The 24,539-nt window shown below is 34.1% G+C and overlaps 1 protein-coding gene across 1 annotated transcript in view; it reads left to right on the top strand.

Moving 5' to 3' along the window:
• Invadolysin (leishmanolysin-like peptidase, invadolysin) overlaps window positions 1–24,539 on the top strand; it is a 119,784-nt gene that overhangs the window by 75,382 nt on the left and 19,863 nt on the right. Inside the window, exons 2-4 of the mRNA XM_085940772.1 lie at window positions 18,528–18,628; window positions 19,588–19,618; window positions 21,916–21,998. Coding sequence (XP_085796898.1) covers window positions 18,528–18,628; window positions 19,588–19,618; window positions 21,916–21,998 — 215 coding nt within the window. The remainder of the gene's footprint in view (window positions 1–18,527; window positions 18,629–19,587; window positions 19,619–21,915; window positions 21,999–24,539) is intronic.

Raw genomic sequence — 24,539 nt, 5'->3', positions numbered from 1 at the left:
ATAATGTCGAGCCGAGATAATGGCACTTTAGCAACAACATGATATTAAAAATGTGTGTAAAATGTAAAATTGTAAATAGTATTTCTTAGGCTTAGCTATTTTCAGCAGAACGTAGAGAAAACCTTCGCGCATCTGATCTATATCATATCTCATTTTTTTATTTTTTGTGGACTGGCTACTTTCTGCATAACCATGTCCCATTTAAATTGCGCCATTGGCCACTGAGATACCTACTAGACAGAATTGCAAAAATTGTAGAACCTTAAATTCAAGCTGTTCACTGTATCAATGAGGGATCAACACTGCCACTAAACATAATCTGAAGCCGTACCTTACATGCATACAGCACTCGATACAGGACAGTTGAGATGGTCGGCATCCACCAAAGGGCGACAGACGTATTTGTTTTTTCCAGGTGTGTCCTACAGGCTTCAGATGAGACAATTAAGACCAACACACTGGGTAAGCCAGTTTCTTACTGGCCATGGTTACTTAACCATCGAGACGGTGAACACGTCTTATGGGACTGTCCGCTGATGGGATCCGACCATTGATATACTACTGGATGAATCATATGCTTCTTAAAACGACGCCCGATCTTCAGCGACTCGGTCAGTGTTAAAACTTACTGTTTTAATATCAGCGGACTTAACTCGATATAAGCTCACTTAATATTTGTCTCGAAAACGACCTGGCAATAATTATGAGTAAGCCCGATCTAGCTTGCATCTTACTCTAACTAATAGTCAGCGCATGACGACTTGCTCTGTCCGCTCAGACATGAATTTTTGGTAGCTTGCAAGCTTTGGGTTGCAGACACCCTTAGGGTCACTATTCCAAGAACGCAAATTTAGTTTTACAACCAAGGCAATACGGGTGAAATTCGGGAATCCATGTTAACGGTCTTAACGCATTATACCTACAAGGACATATTATAAGACGATATTCGTAATATCTTCTTTTTTCGTTTGTGGTACATTTTTAAAATGACACTTGTATGGGAACTCCTCATCTAGTAGTATATCAATGGATCCGACCGAGCGGAGTTATTTGCCAGGGTCCGTCCGTACACCGGATATCAACCATGGTCAATTTTGAGGCATTTGAACAGTTTTCTGCGTAGGAGTAATTCCGATCCGTCCTTCGACTGACTCCTCTGCTTTTGGCAGTTTCAGTATACTGGTACCAGTGGCGAAGGGTGGAGGTTTTAAGGTCCGCCATAAATAGTGTACTCTAAACTTTGTCAGTCATACGTATTTGTTTTAATTGAAATAAGACTACAATTATTCACAGATGGTGTTGGTTAGTTTTTAAAATTCAATTAAATCCTGCGAACAACCAATACATAATAGATAATAGTAAAAAAATACTCGTCTATCTATAAATTATGTAATTAAATCATACATACCTTTAGATATTTTATAGATAGAATAATATTTTTACATTATTAATATCAATACTATCGACCGAAGGTGCTTGATCGAATTTTAATTTAAATACATTAGAATATTTTTTTATATATGAGTATTTCACAAGCATAGTGAACCAAGTCAATTCTGGTTATTTTTGAGTAAGCTAGGTTCAAACATAAAATTTGAGTATTTCTTATTCTGTAAGGGTACGATTTTTCTTACATAATAAATTAAATGTGCTCAAAATAACCCTTCAGAATTGCAATCATCCCTTACATAATTAGGAATACTCAAATGTTATGTTTAAACCTAGCTTACTCAAAAATAGCCAAAATGGACTTGGTTCACTATGCTTGTGAAACACTCATATTATAGTTTGGTTTAGGCAAGGCTTAATGAATTTAAGACAATGAACCAACAATATGTGTAATATGTATTCTTAATCCAACGAAAACAAATAAGTATGAATAAAAAAGTGTGCACAATTTTGTCGTGTCGTCCAAAATACACCAAAACTATTATGGTTTGGTGTAGGCAGGGTGTAATTGATATTTAAAAAACTAACCAACACGATCTGTAAATAAAATTGTAGTCTTAGTTCAATAAAAACAAAAACGTATTACTAACAAAGTTTAATGTGCACTATTTATGGCGGATCTTAACAGCCTACCTCCACCCTTCGCTACTGACGGGTACAGATGACACTTCCGATCATAAAAAAACTATATTAATTATAATTACTACAATTTCACAAAGTCATCGGTTGTAAACAACTGCACTTCTTAATAATATGAAAGTTTCAAGTGGGTGATGTGTTTTTTTTCGAAATTCTCACAGTTGTATCACTTTCGCGACCCGCTCTTTGACCTCCCCTGTCGTATTTAAATCTGAAAAAAAAATTAAAAACGAAAGCATTTTATTATTACTTAATTCCGGATAAATTTTAATACGTCAACCTATTGTTGCACCATGAGAAAAAAACATTAAAGTAAAATGATTTAACTACTATGTAGGTACAATTATTATTATTTATATTTTTTCATTTCCCTTTTCTCACGTCTATTGTTTAAAAAATATAATATGCATGTGCCAATATAAATCAGACCAGTGGTTCGTCCATTGTTAGCAGCGTGAAATGGTTCATTTTTCGCGACTTTTAGCCGTACAAGAGAGCTCGACGCGTCGCAATCTTCGTGGGAGATCGGGCAAGCGCGAAACCTGAATTTATTATCAAATGCACCGCGATAGTGTATCATTATTATGTGTGGTTTGTTCGATGTGTATTCATTAAAAACGTATGGAGTTAGGAAGATAATTTATAATATTAATAATTACAAGATAAAAAGAACTTTTTATATACTTACAACGTTTTTAAATTTTCTGTTGAATAATATAAACTTGACTTGACTAGCTTATTAAACGATCAAAAAAAATTGTACTTGATAGAAATACTGAATAATGAAATATCATTTCATATCGATTTCCATAATAACGCACGTATATATTATTTAATAATTTAGTTGCTAGGACCCCCTAGCAACCAATAATGGTATCGAAATAACTTTTCATACAAAGCAGAATTAACTAAAAATGAATTCAATTCTACTTAAAGATGGCTAAAAGTATTAAAAAATGCATTGGGATCGTGTTATGATATACCTATTCTAAAAGTTTCAAATGTGTAGCTAGTCGGGAAGTTAGTTAAAAATCTATTGCAAGATTTGTACCGGACAAATAAGAATACGACCTAAGAAAAACGTTGTAAAATATGGAAATTACCAGTTTCGTCAGAGTAGAGCAGTGGTATTCAAAGTGTGCAGTGGCGAAGGGCGGAGGTAGGCTGTTAAGATCCGTCATAAATAGTGCACATTAAAATTGATAGTCATACGTACCTATACGATTTTATTGAACTAAGACTACAATTTACAGATGGTGTTGATTTGTTTTTAAAAATCAATTAAACCCTGCCTAAACGAAACCATCATAGTATACTTTGGGCGATACGACAAAATTGTGCACACATTTTTTCATTCATACTTATTTGTTTTCATAATTCTGGTTTATTTTTTTTAATTCATTAAACCTTGCCTAAACCAAACTATTATTAAATATTATTTTATCTATTATAAGTATCCAAGATTCCATCCATCCATGATTTAAGTGCATAATTTTAGATATTTTATAGATAGATGAATATTTGTTGACTATTATCTATTATGGCTTGGTTTCCGCAGGGTTTGATTGACTTTTAAAATGTCACCAACACAATCTGTAAATTGTAGTCTTTATTCAATGAAAACAAATACGTATGACTGATAAAGCTTATTTATGTCGGATCTTAACAGCCTACCTCCACCCTTCGCCACTAAAAGTGTCTGTAAATCCTGTCGGCATCGACGGGTTTTGATGAAAATAATAATTTTGGCAATGCGCTGATTCACGATCTAAAATCAAATTAGTAGATTTGCACTCTTCTGTGGTTGTTAACTCTAGTTTAGCCAATAACAAAATGTTAACTGTTATTCTCTTGCGTCAGACATTACGCATGGGCTCGAATTTGTTTAAGTATGACTTCGATCCAGTTTTGATTTTTTCGCTGCATTCATGGGGACACCCTTATAAACGAAAATCGTACATTGCCCACTTTCAAATACTCACTGACAAAGATTATAATTAACTCTAACTTATATAACAAATCAATACAATAAAGTAGGTAAAAACTACCCTACTCTAAAACTCACCTAACATTTCACAGCGGCACAGTTCGCCGTGAGCTTTCTATCGGAAAGAGATGATTTTGGCAAAATTTATGAAAACCTAACCTAACCTAACAAATTTAATAATCCAGTATATCAGCTATTTTCAAAATTTGTTTGCTGCTGGCTTCCTGTAAACCGACAAGAACCGTGTTTTATTTAGACATGAATTTTATGTCAGTACTCTACGACCCAAAGAGGTTGGACGGTCTAAATATACGGCCATATATTTCCGAACATTTCACGGTGAAGTGTGTTCAGGCGAACTGCATACGTACAAGTTTCCGGACACGGTAAAATCGTCCATTCCATTAGAATTTAAATTCTTGACACGTGTTTAAGTGTATCCCGTGTTCTTCCACACTCGAGATCAATTGCCTGCTTCTCCACGCCCGTTAGGTATTTCAGTTCCCATTATTTCTGTGTTTCCCTGGTTACGAATTCTTGCTGAACAGACTATACCTACATCAGTTTTAATTGTTTTTTTCCCACTGATCTTTGCAATTCATAAACAATGCATCATATTTGATATTGTAGTAATTATGTCATAAGTTGGTGTGTAAAAATTTCGATTATAAATTGTCGAAATTTGCCTAATTGCTAATTGTTGTCGCTCGATGTCATAATGTCGCATATTTTTTTATATATAAATAGAGCAGGGATTTGAAACTGTGGTTTCGCATAATTGTAAGTGAAGTTTTACTGGAGAAATATTATATACATCGGTACTTATATACATCGTAGATACTATAAACCAGTGGCGAGGGGTGGAGGTGGGCTGTTAAGATTCGACATAAATAGTACACACTAAACATTGTCAATCATACTTATTTGTTTTCATTGAACTAAGAATACAATTATCAGATGGTGCTGGTTATTTTTAATATTCAATTGAACCCTGCCTAAACCAAACCATAATAGAGTAGGTATGCTATGGGGGATCCCACAAAATAGTGCATATTTTTTCAGTCATACCTATTTATTTGTTTTCGTTGGATTAAGAATACATATTAAACATATTGTTGGTTCATTTTTTTTAATTCATTAAACCCTGCTTAATCCAAGCCATATAGTAAAAAAAAATATTCGTTTATCAATAAAATATTATCTAAAATTATTTCATTAAACCAAACATCATTTTAGATATTTTATAAATAGAAGAATAAATTTATCGATTATGCCTTTGTTTAGGCAGGGCTTAATGAATTAAAATAAAACTAACTAACATGTGTAATTTGTATTCTTTTTTTTCGACCATGTCCGATTCTAATAAGATCATATGGGCCTCCACAGAGTGGAGGATTGTATTAACAGATTTTGTTTTTACGAAAAATGGATGTCAGCCACTTGCTCAAACTATTAGGTCAATACTTTGATTCATACACAAATTGAAAAACAATTTGTGTACTTGTCAAACCCAGGATTCGAACCTGGGACCCACGACGCTGTAGACCGACGCTTAAGCCGCGCAGCCATCGTGAGCTGTATTCTTTAGGCAGGGTTTAATTGAATTTTAAAAACTAATCAGCATCTCCTGCAAATTGTATTCTTAGTTCAATGAAAACAAGTATGACTGATAAAGTTAAGTGTGCCCTCTTTATGTCGAATCTTAACAGCCTACCTCCATCCCTCGCCACTGTTATTTAAAAATGTTAATGATGCTATTAGTAGTGGCCTAGGGCAGTATGCATGAGATTCCTAAATACTTTATAGACTAAAAACTGCTCATTTGTATGCATGCGTGCAAATGTAATCCGTTGGTTAGTGACGTCATAACGTGTCATGGCGTCCATATAATGGCAAACTTATAAAATTTCATTCCCCGATCGTTAATTTAAAATTTTGAAATTGTAAATGTGTCTGAAAGTGTGCGAACGGTACCATATAAATTTAATAATTATAAATGAATAATTGTTATGAACTTTCAATAATTTTTCAGTTATTTTATCACATTTATTTTATAATTCTACTGTACGAAAGAATAGAGTATTCCCAGTAAACATTTCCATTTGGTGGCAATACATACAGTTATATTATGACTAACTTCACTTCAATTACTTCTATTATGAAATGTCAAAACGGAGTAAGAATAAATGAATAAATGAAATGAATAAACAGCACGACTAGGATCTGTTTTTAAAGTTCTCAAATGTTTTACAGAGTCTCCAAAATGAACGAGGGCCTCAAGCAAACGTTTGTTGTAATGAATACATTATTAAAATGACATTTGAAAGTGACAGATGAAGCAGCCATTTTGAATGACGTGTGACGTCAGATTGCTTACGTCACAAACAGTGCTATACGCTATATGGTGGAAGATCGGTTGAATAGCTTATAAAGAATTTCGGAATCTCATACACACGGCCCCTAATATGCAGTCTACGCGACTGATAGAACCATGCCCCCCATTCGATTTCTCCACTGGAACCAAACCATGCAGTTCTGCTTTGAACTAGGCCCATCTTTGTATGCCAAATTTGGATTGACCTCAGGGTTTGTAGTGTTTTCTTTCACACATACAATGCAATAATAAATACAATAGAATATTTTTTTTTAAATTGCGAAAATTAAAAAAAAAATAACCAGAGCATTGTGTATTATGAAACTGACAGTCCGAGATTCGTGAAATGTCAACGCAAGCCGAGATTATCAGAATTAGGTACGAGTACTTAAGTTGCCTATATACTATATCTATAGGTATCCTGCCGAGGCGAAGGCCTCCTTAATACACGGTTATCTAATATTCACTTTTCGGAGCTCGGAACAGGAGCACGGAGCAGTGGAGCAATGGGGTTTTACCCGGGCACTGAAAATTTGTAGTGCTCCACTGCTCCGGAGTTTTCGTTCTAAAATCCAATGAAAATATTATATTTGACACTTTGGAATACTGAAATTATTTGAATTAGTTACGACTTTCCTAACCTCACTTTTTTGATAAAAGAGGCAAATAATGAAAGTTGATTTTCTGTCAGTATTTTGTTTTATCTACGATGGCCGCGATTTATAGCATCGTGGTTCCCAGGTTCGAAACATGGGTCTGGCAATACACATATTGTTTTTCAATTTGTGCTTGAGTCAGGGTGTGGACATAATAGGTTGAGCAAGTGGCTGACATCCATTTCTCTTAAAAACAAAATCTGCTAATACAAACCTCCACTCAGTGGATGCCCATATGATCTTATTAGGATCGGACATGGTCGGAAAAAAATGTTTAATATAATTAATAATTAAAATGACCTTTTACCCAGAGCGGAGCTACTCAAAAATGGGTCTGCTCCAACCCAACCCCTTTAAATACACCAAACCAACCCTCTTCAAGAAATTTCGCTCGATCGTATACTGTAATAAGTTGACCTAATGTCGGTAGTGTACAGCAGTGTTGTCCAAACTTTCGACATCTGTGTACCCCTTCTATAATTTTCGTAACACTGAGTACCCCTCGTCAAAAAATGCATATTATACTTTAATAACAATCAGAATATATTTTCAAACAAAATAATAATAAACGAAAAATAAAATTCATTCATAATAAAATATACTTACTTAAATGAAATAAATGAAAGTTATATTATAAATAACATTCATTCATACATATAATCAATGAGAAGAATGAAATTGTTTATGTTGAGACAGATCATCATAATTTGGTTCCCTGGTTGTTAATTTTAATCTGAGATGCGGTTCCACATCCAAAAGCCTGTTCCCTTTTTTTGACTTACAAATGCTGACAAAGCAACTTCACATAGATATGAAGTTGGAAAAGGCAAGATGTATTTCAGGACTTTCTCTGTTAAAACTGGATAAACAATAATATGCTGCATTTGCAAACAGAATGATGTTAAAGTACACTCCTTATATTTATTTTTCAACAATCCGTCTGAAGCTAATTCCAACAATTGCTCTTCTTTCGAATGCGATAAACCTTCTAGCATGGATGTTGTATTAATGCTTGTTGCACCAGGCGTAGCCAAAGCCCGGTGCAGTACGTACCCCCACCAAACTCTTCCCGTACCCCAGGGGGTTCACGTACCACACTTTGGGAAACACTGGTGTACAGTATAATATAACAGTGACTACCTCCATCCTTCGCTACTGGCCCACTCTGTTTTTACTGCACGTAGAAAAGTTTCACTTAAAAAATAGTGTTAAAAACAATACTTATACATCAATTGATTGAGTAGTAATCTAGTACGTATAACCGATATTCATTGTATAACGTAGGTAGGTGCCTATATTAACATATATATTATTTACAACTTTGTAAATTTAGCTCTATAAAAAAAACAATCACCGATACTCTGTGATATTCATAAAACAAAGAGATTATTTTAAAATATAGAAATAGTAAATTATTCAAATACGAACTTGAAGGACGTTGTATTATTCTGTGATACGGAACCTTTTATGATCTATAGGTTTACCAAATAAGACATATTATATATTTTAGAGATATATCTCAATAAGTTGAATGTGTCACAAGCTGTATAGTGTATATCATGTTGCACTATATTGTTGGAACCGGTTCCATGAACAGGAACAGAACAGTGACAAAACAGAACATGACGAAACAGAATATGACAAAACAACGATAAATATAACTATGTCCTTTCAGGAAAAATATAAATTTAATATTGATATTGTCCTATCTCTATTATGTTGATAGATTTTCAATACGCCATAATAAATCAAATTATATACCTAATTTCTGCATTCCTAATCGCTAGAAAGCCTCAAATAAACGGGACTTTGCCGGCAAGCTTAAGATTTAATATGTTACACCGAATGTGCGAAATTGACTATTACATGAAATGGGCAAATTTTTGGCTAATTCATGTAATACTCAAGCCTGTTGCCTTATTCATGAATTAGGTAAATTTTCTGCTGAGTACATGAATTCGCCAGGGTATGGAATTCTTGAACTGTCAACATGACAGAAGAAAAAGTAAATTTAATACGGATGGTTTTATTAGTTATAATTGGACATAATATAATATTATTATTGTTAGGTTAGGTTAGGTTAGGTTTTGTAATTCTGAATTAAATTATTCAACTGAATGTCCGTTTTGACGTTAGCTATCAAGTGTCAACAAACTATCACAAACATTCAATCGACCATTGCACGTTTGAAACCCAAGCACGAATCAAATCGCGAAAATATTTTTCAATAAAATTCTTCCGTTATCATATTATAGTTCTAGATTTTTTTTGCGCATAGTAAATGGATATGAACGTCATTGTATGATTGGTATATTTTTATAATATTATAATCAATGACATTTGACACATTTGTTTAGTTTGATTTGTTGCAAAAAATACCACCGGAGCGCGATCATCTATTTTGACCATAGATAATATATGTACATTTTGACCAATGCATGAGCATTTGATACATTTAGTTTAATTGCAAAAAATACCACCGTAGCGCTACTATCTAATTTGTCCAATACATGAACGAGGCAGAAAAATTACTGCCGAATTCACGCACTCACCAGATATTTTGTCTAATTCATGAATAAGGCAACGGGCTTGCATTTTTCATGATTTAGGTAAAATTTTGCCCATTTCATGTAATATTCAATTTCGCAAATTCGGCGTAACATATATCTTAATCAATATAATATGTTCAAAATGATTGGGTGACTAGGTACAACGAAATAATGATCTAACCTGAATAGATTCCACAAAAACTAATGTTTCATTTTTCCCCTGGCTGTTCTGTTTTGTCACTGTTCTGTTTTGTTATGTTCTGTTTTGTCCGGTTACCGTTGGAACCACATATCGTCCACATCAAAATTATCTAATTCATGCCAGAAAAAAATATCAATCATTTTTCTGTAGCGTTCTCCATTGACAGTAACTGCATTGCCACTTTCGTTTATAAAAATAAGTTCCAATTACACCTCCAGACCGTAAACCACACCAAAATGTTAATTGTTGTGGATGTAAAGGTGTTTCAAGATTAGCATGTGGGTTTTCTTCACTCCAAATGCGACAATGTGTGCTTATTTACGAAGCTATTTAACCGACAATGCTAAAAATCGCTAAAGAAGATGTTTTCATGAAATAATGGGACTGTCTCAACGTACCAAATGGTCATTTTGTTTAAGTTCTTGTGTTAACTTTATGAAGAACATTCCATGTAGTGCCATAAGAAAGTCCAAGTTCTCGTGAACGACGTGTAATTTATTGTTCTGAATTTTCATCCACACATCGATTCACAACATCGATATTTTCAGCAGTACGTTTACAATTTTGACGGTTTGGATTCTTAATATTGCAAACCTTACCATTTGACTCGAATTTACCAATTAAATTATGATTAGTAAACTCTGTAGGTCGATTATTTTGACCATAAATTTCACGTAGTGCCCGAAACGTAGATCGAATAGATTCATTATTGTTGTGATAAATTTTAAACACTGTACAACTTTGTATCTTACCAAGAATTGCCAAACAATACTGAAGTCAGATGTCAATTTTTTTTTGTCAATTATTCTGGAAATCAGAAAAAATGGTATTATGGCATCACAGAGATTGGCCAATGCGCCATAATATAAAATACATGAAAATATAAAAATGATTTAATTGCAAATAACAACCAATATACTTAATTAGAAAGTAGAAGAGAAGATATGTTCTTATGTAAATATTAAAGTAAAATGATCAAAACAAATTATAAGTTTAACCTATTTAACACAGCAATCAAACAGGTTTATCGCGCGATACACAGCATCATGAAACATCACACCCGTCCTGCGACGGCCGAAGTGTGTTTACTGTCAATTCATGGTGGAAATGCATTGTATTAATTTAAATGAAACACAACATATTATACTAGTACTAATTCCACTTTTTAACCGTTTCAGAGGGACATAATCAGACAATATGGGAGTGAAAACAACATAACTTTTCCGTTGTCTTTTGAGAATTTTACAAATAAAATAATTTTTACGAACTAATCAATAAACAAAATTGAACAATTATAGGTTTTTTTCGGTAAGAATGATTGTGTATGAATGTCGGTTCGAACTCAAGTACCTAATGGTTAACGGATGAATAATTCTGGCAATTCGGTTAGTAAAATATCTAACATCTTTGAAATCTAATGAACCTGATCTGTGGACGTAAAAGCCAGAGCGTTGGAGCGGAGCTCCGAGCAGGAGCACGGAGCAGTGGAGCAATGGGATTTTACCCAGACCACCGAAAAATTGTAGTACTCCACTGCTCCCAGCGTTTTTCTTTAATTATTATATTGATTCTAAGTGAGGAGAGGTAGACAATGAAAGACGATTTACTGTCAGAAAATTTTGTTACATAGGATTAATAATGAAAATGACGAATAATACCTAGGTCTTATTTTAAAACAATTTTTTTTTTTTTTTTATCGTAACATACATAAAACTTTTTACCCGGAGCAGAGCAGACCCTGGAAAACGGTCCGCTCCAACCCTCTGATAAAATCTCGCAGATTTGGGATGCTCTACACTCTACGCGAAAAAATTCCGTAGACTAAATTGTCTTGGAGCAGGGGACACATATATGGTGGTAAACAACTCAATCCATGTCAGGCATATTGAGCAGAATTACAAATTCTCTAATAATATCAATTTATTGGAGTGTCCAATTATTGTAAACTCAGTAAATAGCTTACTGCAGATAATTTCCGTGATATCCATTTTTTTCAGCTATATCCGATGACGCAAACTCCATATAGTAGTTGACCCAATTAGAATAATTATTTCCTAAATATTCTTTTCATGATATTATTTTGATTGTGAGTACGTCAATAAATAGCGGTTCATAATTCATTCCACATGTCACTCCCATAAGTTCCCGGTCTGTTAGTATCTCAGTCTCTATATCGCTCCGCGCAACATCTCGTCCTACCGAGATTCGGACCTCGAAACAGTATCATAAGTATTGTAACATAACTATTGTAACATACTATTTGTCATCTCCCGTCATTAACGAAACTGGTGAGATGCTTTCTTTGTATGGTTTTTCGTCTGGATTCGGGACTTGGAGGTGGACAAATAACACACCGGAATTGTGGTGGAAACGACGAGATTTATTTACGATAATATATACTAATGTTTACATTTTTATAATTTCTTTTATGCGTAGCGCGAGTTAACAATGTTTACTCTCTGGCAGTCTGCCGCGTTCTGTCCGCCATTTTATGTTTCGCTTTCAACGGAAAGCGCTGTCGAAAACGGCGACAATGGCGACGTTGCAGATATTTTAAACGGCCGCAATTTACAGCATTGCCGGCTTTATTATTATTTATTTTCATAAATCAACCCTTACTATTTGTAGGCTTGATACCGATTTGGGCTTCTCCAGATTCACAGAGACATCCCCAAATGGGGACCATTTGGGAGTGTAACATCTTGTACCGACTGTTTACGCTGCAAATAAAACTCGCTTCTCCATCCACCGGAGCAACCACCAAATCTCGACTTCCTATTTCTCCTTCTGACGACTTCATCATCCATCATTCATGGCTCCCACAGCGATGACTCCTACACATAATTCTAGCCCCGCTGGTTTCCGATCGCTGCAAGAGTTATTATGCGTGATTTGTATAGAAAGACGTTCCTACTTTTTTTTATCGATGAAGAATCGTGACTACTTACCTATGAATAGAAACAGACAAAAAATAACATTGTTTTAAAAATAATTATCATCATTCCGTGTCAGGCATAGTAAAACTGTTGACGGCTTCCAAAGCTAACTCAACTCTGTAACATATATCTGCTATTGTTATTGATCTGAGATCCTTAGAGAGTCCTTATGAAGTATCCTACAAGCTTATTTTAGAGCAAGTCAAGAAGAAATTTCTGCATATTATGTACCTAACTAGGTGAAGGTAGGCACAAATAGTGCACACTAAACTTCGTCAGTCAAACGTATTTGTTTTCATTGATCTAAGACTACAATGTGTAGTTAGTGTTAGTCGGTTTTTTAAAATTCAATTATACCCTGCTTAATCCAAGCCATAGTAAAAAAAAATATCGGTGTGTGTACTTATGTACGCGCGTTAGAAGTTATACCTACTTCTTTTGCGTAACAAAACAAAAACAAAACTTGTGATAACCATAGATTCTTCGACTAGCTCTTAATTATCTTGTTAAATTACACACTCAAGAAAAAGGACCGCTTATTGGAACGCCGTTGGTTTATTTCTATACACTTTAACTTATATTACTAAATTATTCAATGGTTTTTCGTTGTTTTTATTTTTAAAATACCAAATGTCAATCTGACGTTTAATCGTTTGTTTACGTAAGGAATTGCAAATGGCCGACGATAATAAATTCGTTTCCTATGCAACGGAACAATTCTTCGTACATATAATAATAAATTCGCTGTCTAGGCAACGAAATAAACTATAATATTATACTGTATAATCGTCACGATTGCATTATCATACTGTGGCGTAAAGATTGTAGCGATTTTTTTCGTGTGAAAAAATAAATTATGTGTTACATGTCACACGCCAAAAATACACTCTGATCTGATTTCCGAAACGCGCCTAAAGAAGTATAACTTATAAAATATTCGTTTATCTTTAAGGAGAATATTTTTTATCGATTATGGTGTGGTTTAGGCAGGGCTTAATGAATTTAAAAAAAAACTTACAAATACCATCTTTAATAATACCTACGTATTATTTTGAAAAAAAAGATGGCAACGGAGAACGCTATAGCAACATGATTACTGATTTTTTCTGGCATGAATTAGATGATTTTGATCGGGACGATATGTAGTTCCAACAATATGGTGCAACATGCCATACAGCTCGTCACAAATCAATTAACTGAGAAAAGTTCAGTAGGTATATGATTTTAGTAATGTCTGGAAAAATCATAATGTAAAGTAATGCCCCATTGTCAAAAAAGTTTGGACACCTGCGATTTATAATACAGGTAATTTGTACCTGACTATTTACCAGTAATGCACGTAATTTGACAAGAATTATTTGCGTCTTCAGTATCTTTTATTGTTTTTGCTTTATTTGCTTTGTTCACACGGGTCAAAAAAAATAACAAACACAATTTTATTTGTTCAATTATTTTTTGCTGTCGATTATTTTATGATTGGTGTAATTTATTATTTTGTCGTGTCATACTATTGTCTGAGATAAGCAGTGGACGTAGGCCTATTCTAACAGTAGTTAGTGTACTGTTAAAGCAGAATTTACCACCTGTGTGGGGCAGTGGTGAAGGGTGGAGGTAGGCTACAATGATGCGATAACCCACTTTGTAAAACATGGGTTAGGTTAGGTGGTAAATAATTACAAGATAAAAAAAACTTTTTATATACAACGTTTTTAATTTTTCTGTTGAATCATATAAACTTGACTTGACTAGCTTAAACGATCAAAAAAAATCTACTTGATAGAAATAATACTGAAATGTCATTTTGACATGTCATATTGATTTCCATAGTAACGCACGTAGGTATATAATAATAATTCAAGCAACCAATAATGGTGTCGAAATAACTTTTCATACAAAACAGAATTAACTGAAAATGAATTCAATTCTAATAAAGATGGCTAAAAGTATTAAAAAAATGCATTGGAATCGTGTTCTGATGTATTCTAAAAGTTTCAAATGTCTAGCTAGTCGGGAAGTTAGTTAAAAATCGATAGCAAGATTTGTACCGGACATATGAGAATACGAGATAAGAAAAACGTTGTAATAAAAACCTAACGTAACATAACCTAACTCAGGTTTTTTTTCTTTCTGTTCACGTATGTTACTTAGGTGTGGCATATAGCAGTGGTGAGGGTTGGAAGTAGGCTGTTAAGACCCGAAATAAATAGTGCACACTAAACTTTGTCTGCCAAACGTATTTATTTTCATTGAACTAATAATACAATTTGCAGATGGTGTTGGTTAGTTTTAAAATTCAATTAAAACCTGCCCAAACCAAACAATAATAGTTTAGGTATGCTATGAGCGATCTAACAAAAATAGTGCACACTTTTTCAGTCTACAAGACTACAAATAATTACAGATGGTGTTGGTTAGTTTTAAAATTCAATTAAAACCTGCCCAAACCAAACAATGATAGTTTAGGTATGCTATGAGCGATCTAACAAAAATAGTGCTATAATAGATAATTGTCAAACAATACAAGTCTATAAAATATATAAAATTATGCAATTAAATCATACATAACTTTGGATATTTTATAGATAGAGTAATAATTTTTAACTATTATAGTTTGGTTTAGGCAGGGCTTAATGAATTAAAAAAATGAAGAAACAATATGTGTGATATGTATTTTTAATCCAACGAAAACAATTAATAAGTATGAATGAAAAAGTGTGCACAATTTTGTCGTATCGCCCAAAATATACAAAAACTAAAAACAAAAAATACGTATGACTAACAAAGTTTAATGTGCACTATTTATGGTGGATCTTAACAGCCTACCTCCACCCTTCGCTATTGCACGTCCATAATGTTTGTTTATTTTCCTAGGATACTCACATATTCAAAAAGTAGTGATTTGGGGTATTGCCTAGGGATTGCAATACCGAATGAATATATCAATACCGGTATTTATTATTGAATACCGGTATTCGGCAAAACATATTATAGTAAAAAAAAAGATGTACTTATCAATACATATAGCTATTCAAATCTATTAAAAACACTATTTTATAGCAACCTAAAGAACCTATCTACATGTATTTTGTTGACCTTTATAAATATGTATAGATCATATGATTTTATTACTGATAATTTTTACAAAAAATACTATAAGTCTTAGTCCAGGTACATTGAAGTTAATCGCTCCAAACTAAAACCTGCCACGCACCACACCCGGTCTTAATCGAGCGTATCACGTGGCCCTACATTGGCGATGTGAAGCATCTAGTTCAGTTTTAGGCCGGGAATGCCCTAGGAGAAGATACCCAGGACTAAGGTTGCTACGCTCAAAGTGAGCTCTGACTGAGTTTAAAGTTACTTTCTAATGCAAAGTGCCGGGGAGAGAAGAGCACAAGGAAATTATAAAAATAAAAATGATTCTAGTGTATATATAACAGAAATAATTAAGCTAATCATACGGGCAACAAAATTATGTGAATAGATCTTCACGCCCGCAGTACGATGCCGCAATTTTTTAAAATGCAAGATAATTGGCCTTAGTTGCAACCAAGTCGGACGGCCCAATGGGCCCAACAGCTGGTTGGACCAACCTGAGCATCTCCTTCTGTTCGGAGCACATTCTAAGACATTCCCAGAGGATGTGGTTGGCATCCTGAATTTCTCCTCCGCATGGACATGTCGGATGGCTTACAAAAAGAGCTTGCCAGCGAACCCACCGTGTCCAGTAACAAATTGACCGGTGTGATGGTCAGGAGTCAGCTATTTGGTTATCTCCAATCGCCATTTAATATTTAGAAAAAACATATATGTGTGCCGGCCTTTGGTTGATTCATCCCACCGTCGCTGACAGGTCTTCCACGCCGCGTCAAGCGTCATGAGGCGTATTGTCCAGGTACAGGAAAATCTCTCTCAAATTCAATGTTTGTGGATGTACCATCAACGTTGGATCAATAGTAAAGTTATAGAATAATTGGAAATATTTGCCACGAATGTTTTCTTTTTCGAAATGTTAATTCATCCCGACAATTCTATGAGTATATTTTGAGGCATTTTGTTTTATTATTATTTAACTTTCGTTGGTTTCAGTCAATTATATTTGCGTTTTGGCAGCATTAATCTTATACACTAAATTTAATATACAATGTACTAGTATGAAAAAAATAACATTAAATACCGGTATTTTGGATATTTGAAACCGGTGTTTCGGTATCGATAAATAATTGAATACCGGTTTTGAAATACCGGTATTGCAATCCCTAGTATTGCCTATCGGAATTCTATTGATTATTCTGTTGTGTTCAGCATCTTTAGAAAACAAGCTAATAAATAAAATATAAGTAGTTAGGTAGTACGTTCATATATCATATAATATAATATATATAATATCATTCGGTGCACGTATATATGACGAGCGTGTCAAAAATAAATAACGTTGTATCTAACTTAACCTACTTAATTATATTATTATATTGAAATGCGATTTCTTTAATGTGGGTGATATATTATTTTGAACGCGTCTCGCCGGCCAACACGCGCAAATGCAGCGCTTTCCAAACTTTTCCTAGCGAGCCTCCTCTTTAAGGCTATACTTAATGTGATCAGACGTCCCGTTTTCAGGCGGCGTGTCCCGGTGTCCTTGAACACAGCTTCGGGACGCCAAAACGTCCCGTTTTCGAAAAGAAAGAAACTTGTGACCAAGATACAAAAATATTTAATGAATATTCGCCTTTTCTAATTATTTACACAAGTGTCTGAATGGAACACTGGGAATGTTTCAACCGAAAGTCGTTGGGTGGAGTTGTTCAAACACTTTCGCGGCTATAATTTGGATCACAAAAATTTTCGTAGAATTATTGAATATATTTTATATCTGCCCGGCACTAATGCACCAGTAGAAAGGGTCTTCTCTATTATGAGTAAGTTGTAGATGAGTGAAAAAACACAGTTGAAAGTAAATGTCCTTAAAGCAATGTTAATTATAAAAGTAAATTTGAAAAAATCCTGCCTAGAATTTCATACGTTTTTGAAATCAACACCAAATATACAAATTTTCATGTTTTCATACCTGTGTGTAATTTGTCATTAATTAATAAAATAGCATGTATGTACTATTAAAACAAACATTAAGACACCCACGGCGGCCGCGCGGCTTAAGCGTTGGATTGTCATGCCGTGGGTCTCAGGTTCGAATCCTGGGTTTGGCAAGTACACATATTGTTTTTCAATTTGTGTGTGAGTCAGGGTATGGACCTATTAGGTTGAGCAAGTGGCTGACATCCATTTCTCGTAAAAAAAAAAACAAAATCTGTTAATACAAACCTCTACTCTGTGGAGGTCCATATGATCCTATTAGGGTCGGACATGGTCGAAGAAGAAGACTATTAAAAAATGTTGGAACTCAAGCGTCGTATTCGCCTACTCAAACATACCTAGACCGATAATCTTCAAATAAATAAATAAAATAGGTAACCTAATATGACATGAAAAAACATTAATATCTTGTCAATTGTTTTGTATGAAAGTGTGAGGCGCCTAAAATGGATAAGTACCTACCTTTTTTATGTGTCCCGGTTTGGGGGGAAAAATAAATGGTCACATTAGCTATACTAGAGAGTGAGGTAGGAAGAAGAGCTAGGAGAAAGATAGCAACCATCGATCCAAATATAGGTACATGTATCATATAAATTTGTTGTTATACAGTTTTAATAATGTATTTTTCTCTTTTTTTCCAGGTCGTAAGAGGTGTTCACATAGAACCGGAACATATGGTAAAAAAGAGAAGTCTAGATCAACCGTTGAGAATAGTGCTGTACTACGATGAATCCGTATACAGGTAAAGTATTTAAAAACATATTTATTATATTTAATGAATACTTGTTCAATTAAGTAATTAATTTAACTATGATAGACCACTTTATGCAAGACATTTGAATTAATATAGCCTCCCGGGATGATTTTCTGCGACCCTGATTACAAAAAAATATCAAAGAATAATTTATTTTATTTTGTTAACTGTCAATTCATGGTGGAACTGCATTGTATTGTTGTTTTTATGTAATTTTTTTGTAGTACTTATTCCACTTTTAATCAATAGATTAGGACCGGTTTCGTCCGCCTCAGAGGGACATTTTCAACTCTGTCTGTCTATTTAATGTGACCATAAATTGGTAAGCTATTATATAATATTTATTTATTTATAGCTAATTTATAATATAATTTAAAAAATATAATTTATATGGGATTCAATCACATATAAATATTGATTGTTGTTAAAAATAATAAATAATTTATCTCGTGATTTTTATTTGTCAGTTAGTTTATTCATAGACTAAGACAATTTATTCAGCCAATTATGTCAGTTGAAATCTGATATTGTATCTAAGTCTGTGTTTTAAATATACTTAGAAGTCTTTTAAAATGTCTAGTTTACAGGTTAAATTATAAATTCTTATGGAACAGATTCACAACAACGGATATTTTCAATATATTTTGAGCGTATCTTGCGTTTATATTTAGGAAAATACATAATTCAAATTAATTGCTTCATTTTATACCATCAGTGACTTTTGAAATTTCATTGGTTTTTGTGTACCTACCTATTCATCAGTAGTTATGTCGGATTATCTTCTTATTTCCCGTAAATACATTTAACAAGTGTGCTTTCTCCACAGCCTACCTGTTTCGAAAAGTCTCCCTTCGCCACTGCTATATATCCCATGTATTTTCAAATTATGTATAGGATTTTAAATAATTTCTATTTATTAAATGTATTTCTTTTCTTTTATTTTACAGATTAGAAGCAGAAAAGTTCGATCTCATTAATGTAAGTTAAATTATTGAAATATTTATTTATTATAATACTCGTATCAACGGTCAAATAAATAAATGCACCTACATACTTTTGGATATATACGTAACTCATCACGCGTACCCAGATATAAAATGACAATAATTGATGATGTTGTGATTTTTTTTGCAAATACGTTGGGTATACTCTGACTTTGGGTGTTCTAGAAATATCCTGATCTACCGAGGGCTCCGTGAATCGAATAACTTTGGAATCCCCTGGATAGGAAGACCCGAAAGGCATTCTGCTGTTATTGATTTTAACCAGGGCTTTTTTTTAAGTTGCCTGAACTCACTATAATCACAAGATAAAAAGAACTTTTTATATACAACGTTTTTAAATTTTCTGTTGAAACATATAAACTTGACTTGACTTGCTTAAACGATCAAAAAAAATGTGTACTTGATAGAAATAATACTGAAATGTCAAAATGACATTTCAGTAAAAACGTAAGTAACGCACGAATATATTAATAATTTAGTTGCTAGGACCCAATATTTTTTTCGAAATAACTTTTCATATATTATTTATTATTTATTTATTTATTTATTTATTTATAAAAAAGAGTATTACAGCATTACAGCTATTGGCCAATGCGCCATAATACATAATAAATACAAATGTATAAAAATATCTTAATTACAAATAACAATAAAAAGACAGCATGTGTAAATATTAATGAAATATGATAATTTATACAATTATAAATTTAACCTATTTAATACGTCCACAAACAGTATATAGTTAATAAAAAACAAATCAACCTTCATGGTGCCATCAAATAAGCTAATTGCACGATACACAGCATCATGAAACATAACATCTGTCCTGCGACGAGGTATCTTGAAGACCGTGGAGCTACGAGTGATATTGGTGGGAACATGAAAATTAATATTTGCCAGTATATACGGATTGTAAATGAACCCACGAAGAAGTAAAAAGAAATGCTTTAAAAGAACAATCACTCTTCGGGTAGATAGGGATTGCATTGATAGCATACCCAGAAGAAAACGAGTCGGGAAATTTATTTTATTATCATTGTCGTAAGGAAAGAACCCGTATGTTCTTAAATAGAGAAATCTAAGAAATCTATTGTGGACTCGATCCAACTTAATTGTGTGGATGGACCTATTAGGACTCCAAATAATGCTGGCATATTCAAGAATACTCAACACAAATGATACGTATAATGTACGTAGCACTCGGAGCACTCGGACTCAGAAAACAGAATTAACTGAAAATGAATTCAATTCTACTTAAAGATGGCTAAAGTATTTAAAAAATGCATTGGCATCGCGTTCTGATAAATTCTAAAAGTTTCAAATGCTTAGCTAGTCGGGAAGCTAGTTAAAAATCGATTGCAAGATTTGTACCGGACAAAGAACCACCGGACAAATAAGAATACGAGCTAAGAAAAACGTTGTAATTAAACAAACGAACAAATACAAAAAAAATGTAAAAACATCATATACATGAATAAAAGTATATAGTGATTTTCATGGCCCCCACATCTTGAAACGGGCCCCCTCCCTATCACTAAGGTTAAAGGCAGTTTGACGCTCTATAGTATCGTTTTTCAAATGGTGTTTGAAGTAAAATTAAGGGTATTCAGTGTATCAACAAACAACCAAAAAATGCACTTACACAACCACATAATTTAAAATGTTAATACGCCTGAAGGCGGTTTTTTTACGATTAGAGCAAATTCGTGATGTACGTTTATCTCACTTATCTGGACGATCCCCAAGGCTAGAGCCCTGTCAGCTCCCCCTTTTGTGGGGGCCATGGTGATTTCCAAAGTTCAGTCCAATTTTCGTCAGGCAAATCGTCTCGATTCCTTTTCTTAGTGTTAGAGTTTATGGCCGAATGTCTTCCACTGAGTAACCACCGATCTACGTATTTTGAAGGATCGAAAAGTGTCATAGCTGGTCTCCGACGAGTTTGATGAACAAAAGTGCCGAAACTGTGTCGGTCTTCAACGAAATTCTTATTGGGGTAATGAGTAGATTTATTTGCGAAAATCCGCGTTCACATTCACTTGAAGAAATGGTAATATAATTCAATGCATATCAAACGCGATAGTTTTTCAGGATATGTCTTTTCATATGAGATGATTCAGGAAAATTTACTTGTACTATGTAAGCGCGAACACTGCTTCATCTAATTGCTTTTGAAACGTTAAAAATACCGTTAAAAAAGTGCCGGAACGCCGTTCCACCGCGTTACATAACAAATAAGCCCTGATTTTAACATTGTATTTGGTTTCGTTGTAGAATACGATACTGCCCGAAGCTGTCCAGTTCTGGGAGCGCACCCTCATGGTCAGGAAGACTGGCGACGTCATAAGATTGAACAGGTGAGACCTTAGACTATAGATACATCTAGACGCCACCCGTTGCATTGCTAAATGAAGCCGCGTGCCTTGCGTTTGTTTTGTGGGCGAGCGAACGCATTCGCCTACAAATGTTCGAGACCATAGACCATTTCGCTAGTGCTCGCCCAAAGTGCTCGCACTAGACGCTCAGAATTAAAATATATATATATTATAGTATTTTTAAGCGGTCTCAATGCAACCATTAGGTAAAGATATCCGTAATTTAAGTTATTTTAAAGAAACACTATGTCACTGATATTAAAATATATAATAAAATACAAATAAATTATCACGAACATGTATCAACTTACCTATGAAACGTAATACCATCTCCTTGCTTATCAGTACGGCTACCACATTTTAAGACAACACACAGAACCATCTTTTCTACTTAATTAACTAAAAATATTTACCATTGACTTTATGTTTAACACAAAAAATATCAATTTTAGCAACTCGAGCTCGCAAGTTATCCGCGCTATGTGAAGCGTTTCGCCCCGATTTGATAGCGATAGTTTTGGTAACTAGCTCACAGATATGTAGACCTTTTATCTTACTCTAGCGCGTGTCGCAGAGATTGTAAGGGTGCCGAATACTATCTCACTCGCACTCATGCATCGTTTTTGTTCAGGCCTTGGGTGAGACCCTATACACGCAGTGGAGGTAGGCGGTTAAGATCCGACATAAATAGTACACGCTAAACTTTGTCAGTCATACTTATTTGTTTTCCTAAAACTAATACTTTAATTTGCAGATAGTTTTGGTTAGTTTTTAAAATTAACGATACGACAAAATAGTGCACACCTTTTCAGTCATAGTTATTTATGTTATTTTCGTTGACATATATATGCAACGAATGTCCGTTTATACCTACCTGTCAGTGGCGAAGGGTGGAAGTAGGCTGGATCCGACATTAAAAAGTGTATTATACTGAGCTTCGAGAACAAATTTTAATGTTTTCTACAGATAGTGAGTATCAGTGGCGATCTGTTCAGATTCGACATACATAGTGCACGCTAAATTTTGTCAGTCGTACTAATTTGTTTTAATTATACTAAGAGGCCATCCATGGACTGAAACCGTATGCGGTTTATATCCGTGTGCCATACTAAACTTATGATTTTTGTTAGTGAAAATATAATTTCACTAAATTTGTAAGTGTAAGCGATGGTGCCCACAGAACGCGTCGGGCGCCGCACTCGCGAAAAATTTCTACAAGTGGCGCATAAATCATTGAAAATACAACGTAATCAAATACGCCAGCGCCCACTGGATATGGCGACGCATTATACGCGCGCGCCGCATGAATCATCGTTTTTTCGCGAATCACCGCTTCTCGGCGATACGAATGAAAGAAAATACAATGGAGTCCATTCATTGAACACAGCGAGCAAAAACACGCTGCGCGAGGCATCGTCGATCGACGGGCGGAAAGCAATTATTTAATTACAGAGAAGTCATTGTTTTATTTTATTGCGTGTTCAGTTTATCGCTGGTTGAATAATGTCGTCGTAAATTTTAATTACAAGCCCCGAAATAATATAATATTTTTATTGCTTTGTTATGAGAGGCGCTGTAATAATATTTATTTTGTGCTGCTTGGGCCGCTTACTACATAGGTGAAGGGTAATGCGCGGCGAGAGACGTGTGATTATGGTTATGAATAAACACTGCATACGCGGACTTCGCGCGCCCGACGCGTTCTGTGGGCACCATCGCTAAGTGTGTGGTATAAACGGATACGATCAGATGATTATAATACGCTTTGTGGAAATATATTTGCATGACCATAAAAGATAAGCTTAGTATAGCACACGGTTCGAAACTGCATACGGTTTCAGTCCATGGATGGCCTAAAGACTACAAATTGCAGATCGAATTGGTTAGTTTTTAAAAATCAATTAAACCTTGCCTAAACCAAACTATAATAGTTTTTGTATGCTATGGGCCATTAGACTAAAATGGTGCACACTTTTTCAGTCATAGGTACTTGTTTTCGTTGAATTGATAATAAGTACATATCATTACAGAATATGGTGTCGGTCAGTTTTTTTTAAATTTATTAAGCCTTGCCTAAACCAAACCATAATCGATTTAAAATATACTTCCATCTATAAACTATATCATTTAAGATATTTTATAGATAAACGAATATTTTTTGACTATTATCAACTATGGTTTGGATTAGACAGGTTTAAATGAATTTTAAAAACTAACCTGCACAATCTGCAATTTGTATTCTTATTATATGACAAATATATAACAAATACTAGTATGACTGACAAAGTTTAATGTGCACTATTTATGTGGAATCTTAACAGCCTATCTCCACCCTTCATCACTGATGATAGAGCATATTAAATGATATTTGCATATCTTTATTAATACCTATATTAGCTGTCCATGTTCTCTTATTGATATGGGGCTATGAAAATGACAATTTATACAGTTTATTTGACAGATCTGAAATATTATGACGTCTCGCACAATGACGTGCCTATAGTAGGGTTTCGGGAATTTCCC

Source organism: Rhyacophila brunnea, unplaced genomic scaffold (genome assembly GCF_057557595.1).
Source record: "Rhyacophila brunnea isolate RB1 unplaced genomic scaffold, BYU_Rbru_1.0 scaffold_13, whole genome shotgun sequence".
Taxonomy (NCBI): domain Eukaryota; kingdom Metazoa; phylum Arthropoda; class Insecta; order Trichoptera; family Rhyacophilidae; genus Rhyacophila; species Rhyacophila brunnea.
Note: the sequence above shows the minus strand (reverse complement) of the source record. Positions and strands in the feature narration are given on the sequence as shown.